The sequence below is a fragment of the Rhipicephalus sanguineus genome, chromosome 5, assembly GCF_013339695.2.
Source record: "Rhipicephalus sanguineus isolate Rsan-2018 chromosome 5, BIME_Rsan_1.4, whole genome shotgun sequence".
In the NCBI taxonomy this organism is placed as follows: domain Eukaryota; kingdom Metazoa; phylum Arthropoda; class Arachnida; order Ixodida; family Ixodidae; genus Rhipicephalus; species Rhipicephalus sanguineus.
The window spans coordinates 128,036,644-128,050,987 of record NC_051180.1 but is presented as its reverse complement, the minus strand read 5'-3'; the positions used below and the strand labels follow the sequence as shown (position 1 = coordinate 128,050,987).

Here is a 14,344-nt window from a genome sequence, read left to right as displayed (position 1 = left end):
TAGCAACAGCTGCGGGTGCGCGCGCTTATCCTCGCCCCTAGCAACCGGAGCAGGTGGTGCGGGCGGAGTAGCGGAGAGCGAGTGGAGAGGAGGAGCGCGCTCTGGCGTGCGAGGGCGCTCGCATCCGAGCTCCCGCGTGTGTGGAGAGTGTAGGAGAGGGCAGGTGCAGTGCTTCGCCGCTCCTTCTCTCGCCGTTCGCTCTCTCTCCTCCCTGCGCCACCCCCTCAATGCAGTGCGTTTGAAACGCGTTTGTAGCGTTTGTGCTGCCTTGGCACAGCCTGAAAACAGCGCGTTCTAAACGCGTTTGTGCTGCATTGAAGGTGGTGGCAACATCCCTGAGGTGATTACGAACGCACGTAGGAAGCGTTCGTTGAAAGAGGCGCCCAAAAGGGAGACACTTGAGCGCGTCGATTTGTCCAGCTTTACGCCATTAAAATTACTACGCCGTGTACTCTCGGTGCAAGAAATGCACTCGCATTTCCTCACGATTCCCTTCGGGGAGGTGGGGGCATTTTTTTAAAGACAATAGTCTTTCTTGGGATACATAAACGGAGAAATTTTGGTCTGTCTGTCTGTCTGTCTTTCTTTCTGTTTGTCGGCACGCCACTCGATTCAGCCACTCGGCCAAAGTTGAACCACTTACCCAAGGGCCAGCCATCTTGAACGGCTGACTAGGTTCATACTTGTGTACATTGTCGATCAAAAACCAAAGATTACGCATATCTGAGGCGCAACATCACTAGGTAAGTATGAGGTGGTGTGTTATTTTAATAGAAAATGCATACATACGTAGTTCTAAAGACGTAGTTCTGAAAATGCGACTGCGCTGAAACTTGCCTTCCTCCGTGCTCTATGCACGAGCTCGTTGTTGTGTTTCCGTTTCGGTTCTGTATTGCACTGTACGAATGCCATGGGGCGCCGCTCTGGCATTCCTGCTTTACCCAGGCGACGTGTAAATGAAAGAGTGTGTGGAAAGTACTCGTTGAGTGCTGACGTTTCTTCTGCTTCAGCGCTTCTCGCCAAACCACGTGTTCGGGCTGGCTGGCGTCCCCGCCGGTCGTGTTGGTCACCGCCGGTCTTCGTCTGCTGCTGCGCCAGGACTACCAGCCCGCAACACAGCACTCATGTTTCCCGACGTATTGCCAGATGGCGTCCATATCTCACGCAGCGCCTCTTCTATCGTCTTTAGACGACATTTGCAGCGAAGCACGCAGATACGCGGCCAATTTTTAACCTCCTTGGTTCCGGGACGGCGTACTGCTCTCCCATAGTAGAGCACGAATGGTACTCGGAGTTCACGTTTTGTTCTAAACACATTTTTTTCAGTGCTTCTCTGGACATTGTTGATACGCTGTCTTGAAAGCTCTGATTAGCCCAGAGGGCTGCTGCGGCCTCGCTGATTGGTTCTAAATGGCTAGATTACATAATTAGGTCCAGAACAGCAAGCACCTCGAGAACTTCATGCTTCGGCTGCACAATCGTCGATGGTGGGCAACATTTGCGTCCGTCAGAACAGAATACGCGCTTTTAATTAGCGTCGCATTATATTCTACTTCACGCAAGGCCTCTCTGCAACGGTCGTTCCACCACTGCCACGCTTAGGCACGTTATTCGTTTCGCGCAGATTATGCATTGCATTAAATCCAATTAACGCCACTCCTGTGCCTTGCCGGCCGCCTCTCATGCCCCCTCCTTGAATGAACAGGCGACCGTCCAACGCCACCCATAGGTCGAAACTTAGTTGTGGCGTCGCAGTTGTGCACGAGTCTACAGCGAACGCTGGCGGAGTTGCACGCGTTTCCTCGTTTCGCTCTTTCCTTCTTTGGCTGCGTCGGTCGGCTCGTCTGTCCAACCACGGCCGCTAAATAAAAAAGAGGTGCGGCCTGCCGAACGCTCTTTTCCGCCGGTGACAGCGCTAGTTCTTGCTCCCGCCGCCGCAGCGTTGCACAACGGTAAAGAAAACCCGCTCACACAGGCGGTGAGTCGGCTGCGTGCATTCGTTTTAGTGGTCATTACAGTCGCCTCACGTTGACCTGTGATTGCATTTCGGCTATTTATGTGCAAGACATGCCAGATGACGTATTAGTATGGTTTCCTTTGCGGTTATTGCTGCTATACGCGAGAAGGGCATGCTCCCATGAAGACACACCTGTAAGCGTCATCTTAACACAGCGTCATCTTAACACACCTGTAAGCGCGCTGTACAGCGCCGCTGCCAAAAGATAGATGGATGAATGTAAAACTTTATTGAACAATCGTTCTTTTTTTTTCTTCTACTGGGAACAAAAGTGGTCCACTGCTGTTCGTTGATGTCCTCAGTCGTTTGTATGTTCTAGGTTTTGTTATCTGCGTGGACGACTTCCTCATTGCGGGGGCTTTTTTAGAGATGCGTGATGTGATTACTCTCTGCTCTTCAAAATAAACTAGCGTGAGATGGAATATCTCCCACGTATATACTTGCTAAATCTGGTATATAACTGCTTCACATTGCACTAAAAAGTGCCATTTTTAAATGACACCCGATTCAAACATGAGTTGTTACCATTGAACTACATTACTGAAACACAGTGAATGCAAACATCTTGCCTACATATTGTACCAAAATGGGAAGTTGGGCAAGCTGGCGCGTGCTCCCGTCCTGAAGAAACAGCGCAGATGAAAAACGGAAACAACAAATGGCGGAAACACACACAGCGCTGCACACCGAACTGGAGGTTCATTGAGTTTTAACTCTCGCGTTTTAACGCGGTCTTCCACGGCAGGGCTGTGTAGGCGGCCGTCCAGTCCAGAGAATCCTTCCGTGTTCGACGTCATTCCACTCACCGCGCTTTCTGTTTCAGCAACTTCTGCACGCAAGGGATTGACAAGTTCTTTTCTTGAGCTTTGGCATTGGTCTAGTTAATATTGTTTGCTGTTCGATGTGGAAGGAGTAGGCAAAACACGAACAAGTGGTCTACCTTTCAATGAGGACGCGGCTAGCTTGTAAGCTGGAAAAGATGAAAATATGGTCGGCACGGCTGTCGGTCGCAGCACCTTGCGCTCTACCTTGAAGTCGTACTGCTTGAAGTGAACGAAATGAATGTGCGACTTCTTCGCAGTTACCAATCTCCACCACGGCGACAGGACTTGGTCATCGCAGTTATGGTGAAATCTCCAATCACATTAAGCACTCACTGATAGAGCCAACGCAACAAGAAACCCGCACGTTTTCTACATTAATCAAGCGTACGGCTGCTCATTTCCAGCAGGAGCGTTTGCTTGCGCTCGCCCGAGCCAACGCCTCTAGCGTTCGTTTACTAGCGGCTGCGGTTTACTAGGGTGCCTTGATGCGCGTTTTGTTGCGCGTTTTGTCGCACACATCGAGGCACACTACGGTTTACCGTTGTGCAGCGCCCTCGCGGTAGCGTCTCAAAACTCTGCATGTCACGCGTTCCCCCATTGAAAACGCACCCATTCGGCAGGCCGCACCTCTTTTTTATTTAGCGGCCGTGGTCCAACTCTCCGAGTGCCCTTCCTCAGCGTCCGAGGTGGCAACGCAAGAAGCGCGCGCACCTGCTAGCACAAAACAGGCTCTTGGTCGCCCATTGACAGCGTCTGTTGCTCGCGATGTCACCTTATCATTCAGGTGACGTCATGACGGCTGTTGTCGATAGAGGAAAGGCACGGAGAGGAGCACGCGAGCGTCTGTTGATCGTTTAGAGGCCCTTTAAGTATATGTAACAACGGCAAGATCAACGTGATTCTGTTGAAAATAGGTACGTAGTTAATGTCTGCAGAAATGTTCTGCTATGTTCGTGGCGAAAGCTTGTGCAAACCGGCATGGCAAAACAAATCAGGAGTCTTGACAAACAAGAACATCTGACATATTTTGAAGGCAAAATTAACTGCATTAGTCTAGAGTCGAAGAAAGATTTCTTCTTACGCTGTGTAGTCATCCATGGCCCGTTGAAATTTTCGCCACTTCAAGGTTGGAAAATAGCGATAATACGGGAAGGTTTTAGCGAAGGCCGATAAGCAGTGAAGTGACGTCATTATCTCTTCCAATATAGATGCGCTCTCTTTCGAAGGCAGCGGACATGCAGGCGATATGGCTCCCAGGCGAAGGCCAATACAAATGAGCGTTATGCCTGTGAAAAAAAGATTTTCACATTCAAGAACAGCAATACACTTGTCAGCGCACACGCCTTCCTATTACACTGCTTCTGAGATACCTCAAAGTTTTTATTAGTACTAACAGACAATAATGCGAAGGAAAGTATGGGGGATGTTATTTGTAGTAATGAATACAAATGTGAAGAAAGTAAAGTGGACGAAACGATAACTTGCCGCAAGCAGGAACCGAACCTACGACCTTCGAATAACGCGTCCGATGCTCTTATTCGAAGCCACTCTCATTCGATACCACTTATTCGAAGGTTGCAGTTTCGGTCCCTTACGGCGGCAAGTTATCGTTTCGTCCACTTTACTTTCTTCACATTTGTATTCTAATTACAAATAACATCCCCCATACTTTCCTTAGCATTATTGTCTGTTAGTTCTCATTAATATTGTGTCTAACGAAGAAAAAAAAACGCCATTCCTGCGCTGAAACCGCAGCACAGTCACAGCGAAAGCTGGAAGAGCGGCGTTTCTAGAGCCCGTTGTAAGCTCTCTTGGGTCTACAATACAAGTACACTAGAAAGGTACCCACTACGCCATAAATCACACTTTTTGTGAAGTTGGGAAGCACCTACTAAGCCATTATTCGTCATTCAGCGGAGAAGCGAGGCACCAGCTACACGTCTGTAAGGCATTATGTGCACTTTGTTGACGCGACGACTGATGACGATGAAGAATTATGATTCAGCCCTTTGTAATGGGTTGGAAGCTTTAAACGGCCCACCAGTTATGTAATTTGCATCGGGTGACGCCCGGTCGCTATTTCCCTCTCCCGTCATGCTGTATAACATACGTTGACGTGGGAGAGAGACGGGGGGGGGGGAAGAACTTTACTGAGACCCCGAGGAAATGCATCATGCGCTTATGGACTTCCTTGGCCACCAATACAAGTGCACCCACTACGCTATAAATCATTGTAATTTTACTGAGACCCCGAGGAAACGGATCATGCGCTTATGGACTTCCTTGGCCACCAATACAAGTGCACGTGCGAGGAACCCACTACGCTATAAATCATTGTAATTTTACTGAGACCCCGAGGAAATGGATCATGCGCTTATGGCCTTCCTTGGCAACCAATACAAGTGCACTTGCGAGGAACCCATTACGCTCTAAATCATTGCAATTTTACTGAGACACCGAGGAAACGGATCATGCGCTTATGGGCTTCCTTGGTAACCAATACAAGTGCACTTGCGAGGAACTCACTATGCTATAAATCATTGTAATTTTACTGAGACCCCGATGAAATGGATCATGCGCTTATGGGCTTCCTTGGCAACCAATACAAGTGCACTTGCGAGGAAATCACTAGGCTATAAATCATTCTAATTTTTGAGAAGTAGGGCAGCAGGCACTGTGCCATTTTTCGTCATTCTACGGAGAGCCGTGGTACCTGCTAAACGCATGTAAGGCATTATGCGCACTTTGTTGATGCTGTGACTGATGACGATGAAGAATTATGGCAGAGCCTTTTGTAATGGTTTGGAAACATTCAACAACCTACTCGTTGCGCACTTCGCATTGTGTGACGCCTGGTTACAGAATTCGCGTTGTACGACGCTTGGTGCTTATGTTACTCTTCTACCACGCTATATTGCATATGCTAATGTGGTTCCTTCCCGACATGAACCCTGTATAGGACCTTTTTGCGAAGCAGTTTCAAGCACCGGCATGGCTCAGAGGTTGAATACTGGGCTCACACGCAGAGGGCCCAGGTTCGAACCTCGTTCCATCCTGTAATTTTTGTTCTTATTTCGTTTTTTTTCTTATTTCGAGCGATACTGGTTACGGACACCGGCGGCGGCGGCGGCGGCGGCGGCGGACAACTACGGCGCCAAAAACGGCCGGTGAAATGATCTCATAACAGCTTTCGCTGTAAAACGAGCCCTTAGAAGTTATATTCTTTTCTTCACTAAGTTTTTACAGCGAAAGCTGTTATCAGATCACAACGGCAGTGAGCTAATTGTCCGCCGAAGCCGGTGTCCGTAACCAGTATTGCGCGGAATAGGAAAAAAAGTGACGCGAGAATAAAATTTCAAGGCATCAACCTGGGCGACAGATACTACCGGTGGTGCGTGTTATTATTTACTTCCACCCACCACCTACCTAAGCATTGGTAAGTAGCCACTCTGTGCTCTCGGCCACGGCTCTTTTTTGTATTATTTCATGGTATTTATTACACTGAGTATTACAGTGCACAATAAGAGAACGAATAAAGTAAACAAAAGTACAATCGCATAGCGACAGTAAGCGCTCAAGCGTTACTAAGGGCACACTCGATGGCTGACACAACGTGCAGTATCACAGTGAGAGTTCTTCACATCGTGTTATACAGGAAAGGTGGTGATGCCGAGCACCTCACCAAGAGGGGGTACCATTCCGGTCTAAAGTCCAGGTCGTCATAATTGTCCTTGTGGCAGTGATGGTGTTTGGCGCCCTATATATATTATAGCGAAAGCTGTTATGAGATCACAACAACAGCCGATTATGGCGCCGTAGTTGTCCGCTGCCGCCGCCGCTGCCCATACCCGCTCTCGCGCGAAATAAGAAAAACTGAAGATAGAAACAAATTATAGGAACGGATGGGATTTGAAGCCGGGCCCGCTGCATGGAAGTCAACTATTCTACCACAGGGCCACGCTAACGCTTGGAACTTCTCGCAAAAATGTCCTATACAGTTCTTATGTCGGGCAAGCAATCGTGTTAACATATGTGATATGGCGTCGTATAAGAGTTAAATACCGACCGGGCGTCACACAATGTGAATTGCGCAACGAGTGACCGGGTCGTTCATTGCTTCCAACCCATTACAAGGGTTCAGCCATAATTCTTCATCGCCATCAGCCACAGCACAAAGTGCACATAATACCTTACAGATGTGTAGCGGGTACCACGCTTCTCCACAGAACGACGAATAATGGCATAGTGGGTGCTTCCCTACTTCATGAAAGTTACGATTATTTATGGCGTAGTGGGTACCTCGCACGTGTGCTTGTATTAGTTGCCCCAAGAGAGTTGATTACGGGCTCTAGAAAGGCCGCTCTTCCAGCTTTCGCTGTGACTGTGCTGCGTGTTCCGCACAGACGTGGCGATTTTTTTGTTACTTTCATTTCAGGAGGAACATTTTCAGCTGCGCCTTTACAGCAACATGAATGCCAAATTAATCATTTTCGGTCTTTAAGTTGTAGCGATCAAGTTCTGCTTTAACTTATTTGTAATATGCCCGTTATGGCGGGTAGCTACAATGAGCACTCTTTCAACCAGAAGTAATGCGTGAAAAGTAGGCTGTACTACATGATGCGCTATGGCAGTGGTTCTCAAACGTGTGTCTACGGATCCCGGGGGTCCGCGAGGCCACTTCTGGGGGTCCGCGAAACCCATACTAAACAAAAAATAACAAAAAAAAACGTTTCTTTTTGAAGGCACTCTACGTTCCGCGACAGCGGCCCCTTCTGATTTTTGATATGCTTCCCCTCATAATTTTTTTGCATTGCAGCAGAGATGACTTATGTTTGCCCTTCTCCATGAGGTGGCGGTAAAGCTTTTGCTGCAGTTTTTTAGGACATATGCACGCGAGCGTACTTTTCCTAGACTTCCATACTTGAATAGCAAGCATACCTAGAAAAAGCTTGAATGTGGCTGCATACCGCATAACATATTGACAAGCTGTTGAGAACGAATTGGCGCGGCAGTTTGACCATTCTTTGTCAGAGAGAAATAAAATGCCCCTATTTCACGCTGCATCTTGTGTTATGACCACCCCGCCCCCTCTTTTTCTCTCACTGCAAGGGGTCCCTCTCACTTCCACCGGTCAACAATTGCTACCCGAAACATCCATGACTGAGAACCACCGCGCTAAAGTATATTCGTGTAGATCAACGTCCCTGGAATTACTAGCCCACTTAGATATTCTCAGCGTTCTCATTTTTAGACCTGTTCCGCGAAACTTGTAGCTAAGGAAATATTGCTATGAGTGCTTCCAGATCCACGCATCACTGTTGCTTATGAACAGAACCATTGCCACGCATACCTAATTTACATTATTCTGGTAAGAACGCGGTGCAATGCCCCTACATTATCCGAAATCTCTTGAGCTATTTTAGCCCATCACATGCAGTGACTCCGCAGTGTTAGCTTAAGAAGAAATATGTGTGAATAGAGGGGATTTGTCTCCTTCAAATTAGGTTTCCTTACTAAGGACATTGCTCGCCGCTATGTGCGTTTCTTGTATTTCTGGGAAAAAGCTTTCCCAATAATAAAAATAAGTACTGAACTCCCTATTTTGGCAGTGTTTCTAGCTTTTAGACGTAACTACATTGTGTTTCACAACATCTTGTGTCTCCCAACACACGAACCACGCTAGCGATTACAACTATTACTCACTTTCTAGGGCCCATCGGCGCATAAAATAAAAGCAGTCGGGTATTTCTCCTCGGTGGTCAGCCATGTCATCGATTATATCGACAGCATCTTGGGCAACGGAGTTCAAGGCCGAAACGTACGACGAAGCGGCTTGGTTCCTGAGCAGATGCTCTTGTGTGGCGCAGCGCAGTCTGTTCCACTTTTGACCTTGGCTGCCAAGTTTGAATAATGATAAGAACAATATAAAAAATCAAGGCAATCAGCCCATAGGAAACTCGCTCTTGTATATTCTTGATCCACTAGCTTGCAGACTACTACAGCTCGAAAACCAAAATCTGTGTACTAGGCACGTGTTAGCGATATCCGTTAGCACAATCCTATGACATGCAGAAGTGCATCTGAAAGAAACCCTTATTTTGTAAATGCAGTTTGTAAAATATATCGCATTTTTAGCCGATAAGAAAATTAAACATCGCCCTGGCTCAATGTAAACAAAAAAATATGATTTTTTATCATCAAGAATGGGGCCAGCGTATGTAAAAAATTGGCGGAGGTTTGACTCTTACAAGCGTAGTTATTACCAGCGAGAGGTATGCTTGGCTTGCTTTTACAAAGGCTATGCATACGGTGTTTAAAACGTTCGCCTGGTCACGTGGTAGCGCATCGGCGAGACTCCGAGTGAGCGCAGCTGCGACACCTCTCCACAGCAGATCACGCGGCATGACGTCACGCCTACCACACTGGCGCTCCGGCAACTCAAGGTCATTGCGACGCGATGAATGACCTTGGCAGATATAGCGTTGTAGAGCTTTCGCTGTAAAACTACTTATGAACAAACTGATGCCCGCATGCTATAAACCTGGAGTGCCTGCGACAATACATACGAATTAATATATATGCCATGGCCATTAGTGTTTCCGAAACTGAGTAATTTGACAACATGCACTACACTGAAGACACGGCCCGAAGAGTTTTGAAAGAGGCGGAGTAAACGGTCAAAGTTGTTTTTGGTCGTGCCCTTGATGAGCTTTGTTTGTAAATGACATATCGAGCCAAATAGTACTTAGTTCATTTACTCCGCCATCGAAAAGTGGAATTTTAGACTACATATTGCGATCATTGGATTGCTAACGTAAAGACACCACTGTTATCTACTACTGTAGATCAGTGCTTCGGCTGTTTCCAAGTCACCGATGAGTTCCCGTCGACGACCACATTACGGTTGCAGCAAGCTGCAACGAAGTGCAAAAAATGATTGTGCTAAGTGCTTTGTTTGCTCGCTAAAAAAAGCTACCGCGTCAAAATTAACTCGGCGCCTCCCGCCACGGCCCCCATATGCCCAAATGGGCTGATTGATGACACTAAAATTCTCAAATCCTGACATTTATGCCTTAAAATAACTGAATACTGGGCAAGTTGGATATCCATACTGGAAATGAAAGGCGCAAAAAAATGAAGGACGGGAAGGAGTGGACGTCATGGCGCGAAACTTCACGACCGACTTTTCCGCCATGTCGTCCTCTCCTTCTTGTCATTCGCGTTTCGTGCCTTTCATTTCAAGTTGACATTTATGTATTGTGCCACTGACGGCGTGTCTGTCTAGCAGCTTTATTTCTACGTGTACAGAGTTACTAACTGTAAGTGTGTTTCGTTCATTTCATTTGACTTCTAGTTCAAAGCCGCATTTTGCCTTTGACATAGCTTACTCTGTAACCCACTGCGCTTCTCTATAGGGTGAAAGCTGATACGTACAGGTGAAGAATGCTGGCGTCAGCGTACTCCTTGGGTACCTTGTCCCTGTAGTGCTTCAAAGCTGCCATTCCGATTCGAAAAGGCGCGTCCCCTTCCTCTTGGAAAACTGTATGGAAATCTTTCGGGCTGAACAAGTGCACAACGGTGTAGCGTCCAGCAAATTTCTCAGTCACGATGGGACCGTATTTCCGGAACAAATTGGCGCCGGTTTCGCAGATTTCATCTCGCGTGCTCAATCCTGCGGAGGAAAAAAAAAAGAATGCGAAGCATTCATAGGCATTCTGTTTCTTGTTGACTCTTTTGCGTGCTGCAAAAGCAACATTATGTACTTGAATTTCAGTCAAATGTGTGCACCTGTGCAATAAAACGTAGTGAAACGTGGCTGATGTTAATTAACAGAGAGGGTGTGTGCGCACCTTCTGCGGTAGAATATATTTTTATTCCCATGTTTCTGTATTGGCTATTGAAAAGGAAACATCTATCAAGGGGCTGAGACAAACAGTGGGTGATATAACCTCGAGCCCCCATGTTGGCGTTGCTTCCTAGCTGCGTACGGCAGCATAAGCTTATCTGAATTCCACACAAACGTGCAAAGTCATATATCGCGCTGACCCAAACCGACACAACTTCGTTTGCGTGCGTTATACAGGGCTCGTTGGTGGAGTCGATATACTACTTGAAAGCAAGTTGGTTTCAATTCGTTTTCAACAGTCACTGAATGCAATCGCTGGCCTTTGCCCTCTAGTGCTTACATGACACTGACCACCAGTCTTCAGGCCGGACGAGTCGACTACACCAAAACTTCCAGAGTTCACAGCAATATAGGTATTATGTATACTGCCCTTCGTCGGACGTTAATGCTCGACCGAACGAAACAGATTTTTGTTCTTATTTTAACTGCGGAGCAGTTTTAAGATACCACTCTGTCCTCGCCTCATGTCTCGTGTTGGCGTCAAGCAGGTCCCTCGTACATATGAACCGAGCAGGGTGCACGTTCGGAACGCTAGCGCGCACTTGCCCGTGAACGCCACCCTCAGCGAAGGGCTAATTCGTCTGCCCGAGCCTCGAAGCGACAGCGAAACGCGAGCGTCGGCAGTTAGACGAACCGCGGTCGGAACAGCAAACAGCAGAAAAACAGCAAAAAAGAAACGATAGAACAAAAAATAGACAATCGCAAATGAAATCAGGTAATCTCAAGAAAAGAACAGAAAAGAGCAGAAAACAACTGAAAAAAGCAGATAAACACAAGATAAACACACACAAGACGCCAATCAACGATCCGCATCTCGCACATCTTTCACTTGTGGTGGAACTGGCTTAGACATTTTTTTTTTTCATGACTTTTCTTAGGGTTTTTTTTTTTTACTCGTGTTCAGTGAATAACTCATTGCCATGCCCTGTTTGGTAAAAGAAATATTTCCTTGTTCTTTGGTTGGTGCTTGCGAAATATACTCTTCTTTCGAGCGTAATGCATGAACAAATGTCAGCAAATTTGCAAACATTGCAAGCTTACTTGAGATTAATTTTAATGCCGCAGCTCCCTTGCGTCTCCAAGCTATATTTTAACACACAGTCAGTTTTTCATTTGCTGCAATTTGTTCACAATTTTAACGATTTGCTTTAAGTATCATTGACACTGTTTCAAAGCAAGGGCTATCTTTGCAAGAAATTCTAGGCTGAAAGAAATCGCAACGTGACAACCAGCCTTGGTTAAAAAATAGTTTTTTTTTGAAAATTTAAAGGTATTTTCTATTTTAAGTGCACCCAGCGTAGCGTAACATTTTTATTTTGCTCAAGCGGTACAAGAGAATGCTTAAATGCCTAAAAATATTCGTTTATACTAATGCGAACCAATGTGTTGAGCTGCTATAAACTCGAAAAGATTTTACACCCTTATGGGCGTTCTATTATCCCGTGAGTTCTGTTCTCCTTTACTCTTACTGGTATAAATTTTTTTACGTGATGAGCCGAGGAAGCCGTCAAGGGCCAGCAACCCTTGGCCGAAGCCTAGGCGGGATCCAGGCCCATCCCGCCAATTCGCTGGGCAATCAATTAAGGTAATTGATCTGATCTGATATGTGGGAAAATATATTTATTGCACATTTCACGTCGTCTATAGCAGCTACTATAATTTTTCGCTAACGAGTTCGCATAAAAGAACGTCATATTTGTTCTTCACTATACGGCACGATCTTATACCCATTAAACATGAGGTTGTTAGCCATACAATAACTAAGCACCCTTTATACACACTTAAATCTGTTCGTTGTTTGTGTGAAAGACACAATACACCCTTCGTTGTCAGCTTCAAGAGTCAATAACCATTTCGAACTTTTCAACTTCAAGATGATGTAAATTTCATAAGGTTAATGTATAATAAGAAAGATTGATTATAACTGTATATAATAGCCTATTTTCCCTTACCTCCCAAACGCCATGGTTTCCGCAGTGCATCCATCGGTGGGAGCAATGGCACACGGGGCACTTTCTCAAAGCTTCTCACTTTCAACAAATTGGCCGATTTGTTAGGAAACGCCTTCTCGTTTACCGCACCCGTGCTACGCAGAGCGCCGCGGCACTGCACCGACATATGAAGCAACGAAGTGCGGGCCCCATTGAGCCTGTCCGGGAATGTCCGGAAAGCGTACAGCGCCATGTGAATGTGTAAAGCTGTTCGCCGAAGTCCAGCAAAACGCCAACGTCTTCACAACTGAACTGCCCGTTCGATGTATTCACCCAGGTTGCTCTCACGCAAACACAAGTGGCTTCTTCGCATGTGTCGGCGATGTTGCCACAAACAAGCAGATAGCACTGGCCTTGATCGCCTTCGGAGAGTAAACAGGCGAGCCATACTGCGACGTGGTGAGAATAAGCCGAGCTTATTTTGACCGGGTTACAGTGAACTATTCCAGTACCACAGCCGCTGGATGAAAAAGCGCACGGGTACGGCCTGCCGCGTGCTCCGAAACCGGCGTGACAGGTCGTTTCCAGGACCACCGCCGCGGCGCCACCGGGGGGGAGGGGGGGATGATGGAAAGTGTGTCGCGGGCGCCCACGGGATCAAATGCGCGGCGCGCTTGCGGCAGTTATGCTTGAGCGCGTGCGTCTTCATGTGACACCTGAAATCTTCTCCATCTAGCGTGTAGATATCAGTTAATTACCGATCTCGCTTGAACATAAAGCTGCAGCTCTTGGGAATTATCAGTTTTGCATTGCCCATGGTGCAACCTCGCGCACCGATCGCTTTTCGCGGAAGAAGTAATCGTGAGCATATTTTGCTGTTGTCTTGGAAGACCACGACTAACCGACCTGGAGGCGCTACACCTTTCCTAATGCATCTAAATTCTTTATTTTGGCTTTGAGAATGTCGCTTCATATTCAATAATTTAATTTAGAAAAAAGTGATCTGACAAATTGCAGCGGCCACTGCTTACTTAACATAAAATACGATAAACTTTTTCCTTTCTCCAAACATGCTTATAGTACACATACGATACAGTATCACATGCAGCAGCCACGAAATAATGCTTAGCGTGTGTGCGACCATCTCATAGAAGGAGATTCGAGCCACTTTGAAATTTCAGTGACTGTAACTTCAATACTGACTATTGGGCGAGCTGTTACGGAAAAATATATTATGAAAATGGTGATATACAGTTACACTGCGGAAACGTGGTCCTCCAACCACTGCCGGCCCTCAGTCTGTGCCGTCCGTGTCGTTCGTCAGGTTCTCTATCGCTTGAACAGCTCCAAGTGGTCAAGTGCGCGCCAAGGAATAGCAAAAAGAAAGTGCTACATCCCGTGCCAGCCAAGCATACGTTTACGTTTACACCACCACGGCCGCTGGCTGCAAACGTAGTTGCATCCAACGCCCATGACACCACTTTCCCGTTTTTCTTATCTCTCGTTTTTTTCTAATCCCCGCCTTTCAGCCCCCTACATCTTTGTCATTGGTTCCGGTTGTTTCCGAACGCTGTCGCGTTGCGGTGTTGTGCGTTCCCCGTAATGCCATGTGGTACTGATGTTGGTTGCCGTGAAAACCACGTTTCATTGATTGCGTTGGGCTGTC

At 46.8% G+C, this 14,344-nt stretch overlaps 1 protein-coding gene across 1 annotated transcript; it reads right to left on the bottom strand.

The window, feature by feature from the left end:
• Positions 1-3,918: 3,918 nt before the first annotated feature.
• LOC119394958 (probable cytochrome P450 49a1) lies at positions 3,919-12,931 on the bottom strand. The gene is made up of 4 exons (XM_037662253.2): positions 12,700-12,931; positions 10,276-10,513; positions 8,545-8,735; positions 3,919-4,127 (listed from the first exon to the last, which is right to left on the bottom strand). The coding sequence occupies exons 1-4, from the start codon at positions 12,929-12,931 to the stop codon at positions 3,919-3,921; spliced, it is 870 nt and encodes a 289-aa protein (XP_037518181.2).
• Positions 12,932-14,344: the final 1,413 nt, after the last annotated feature.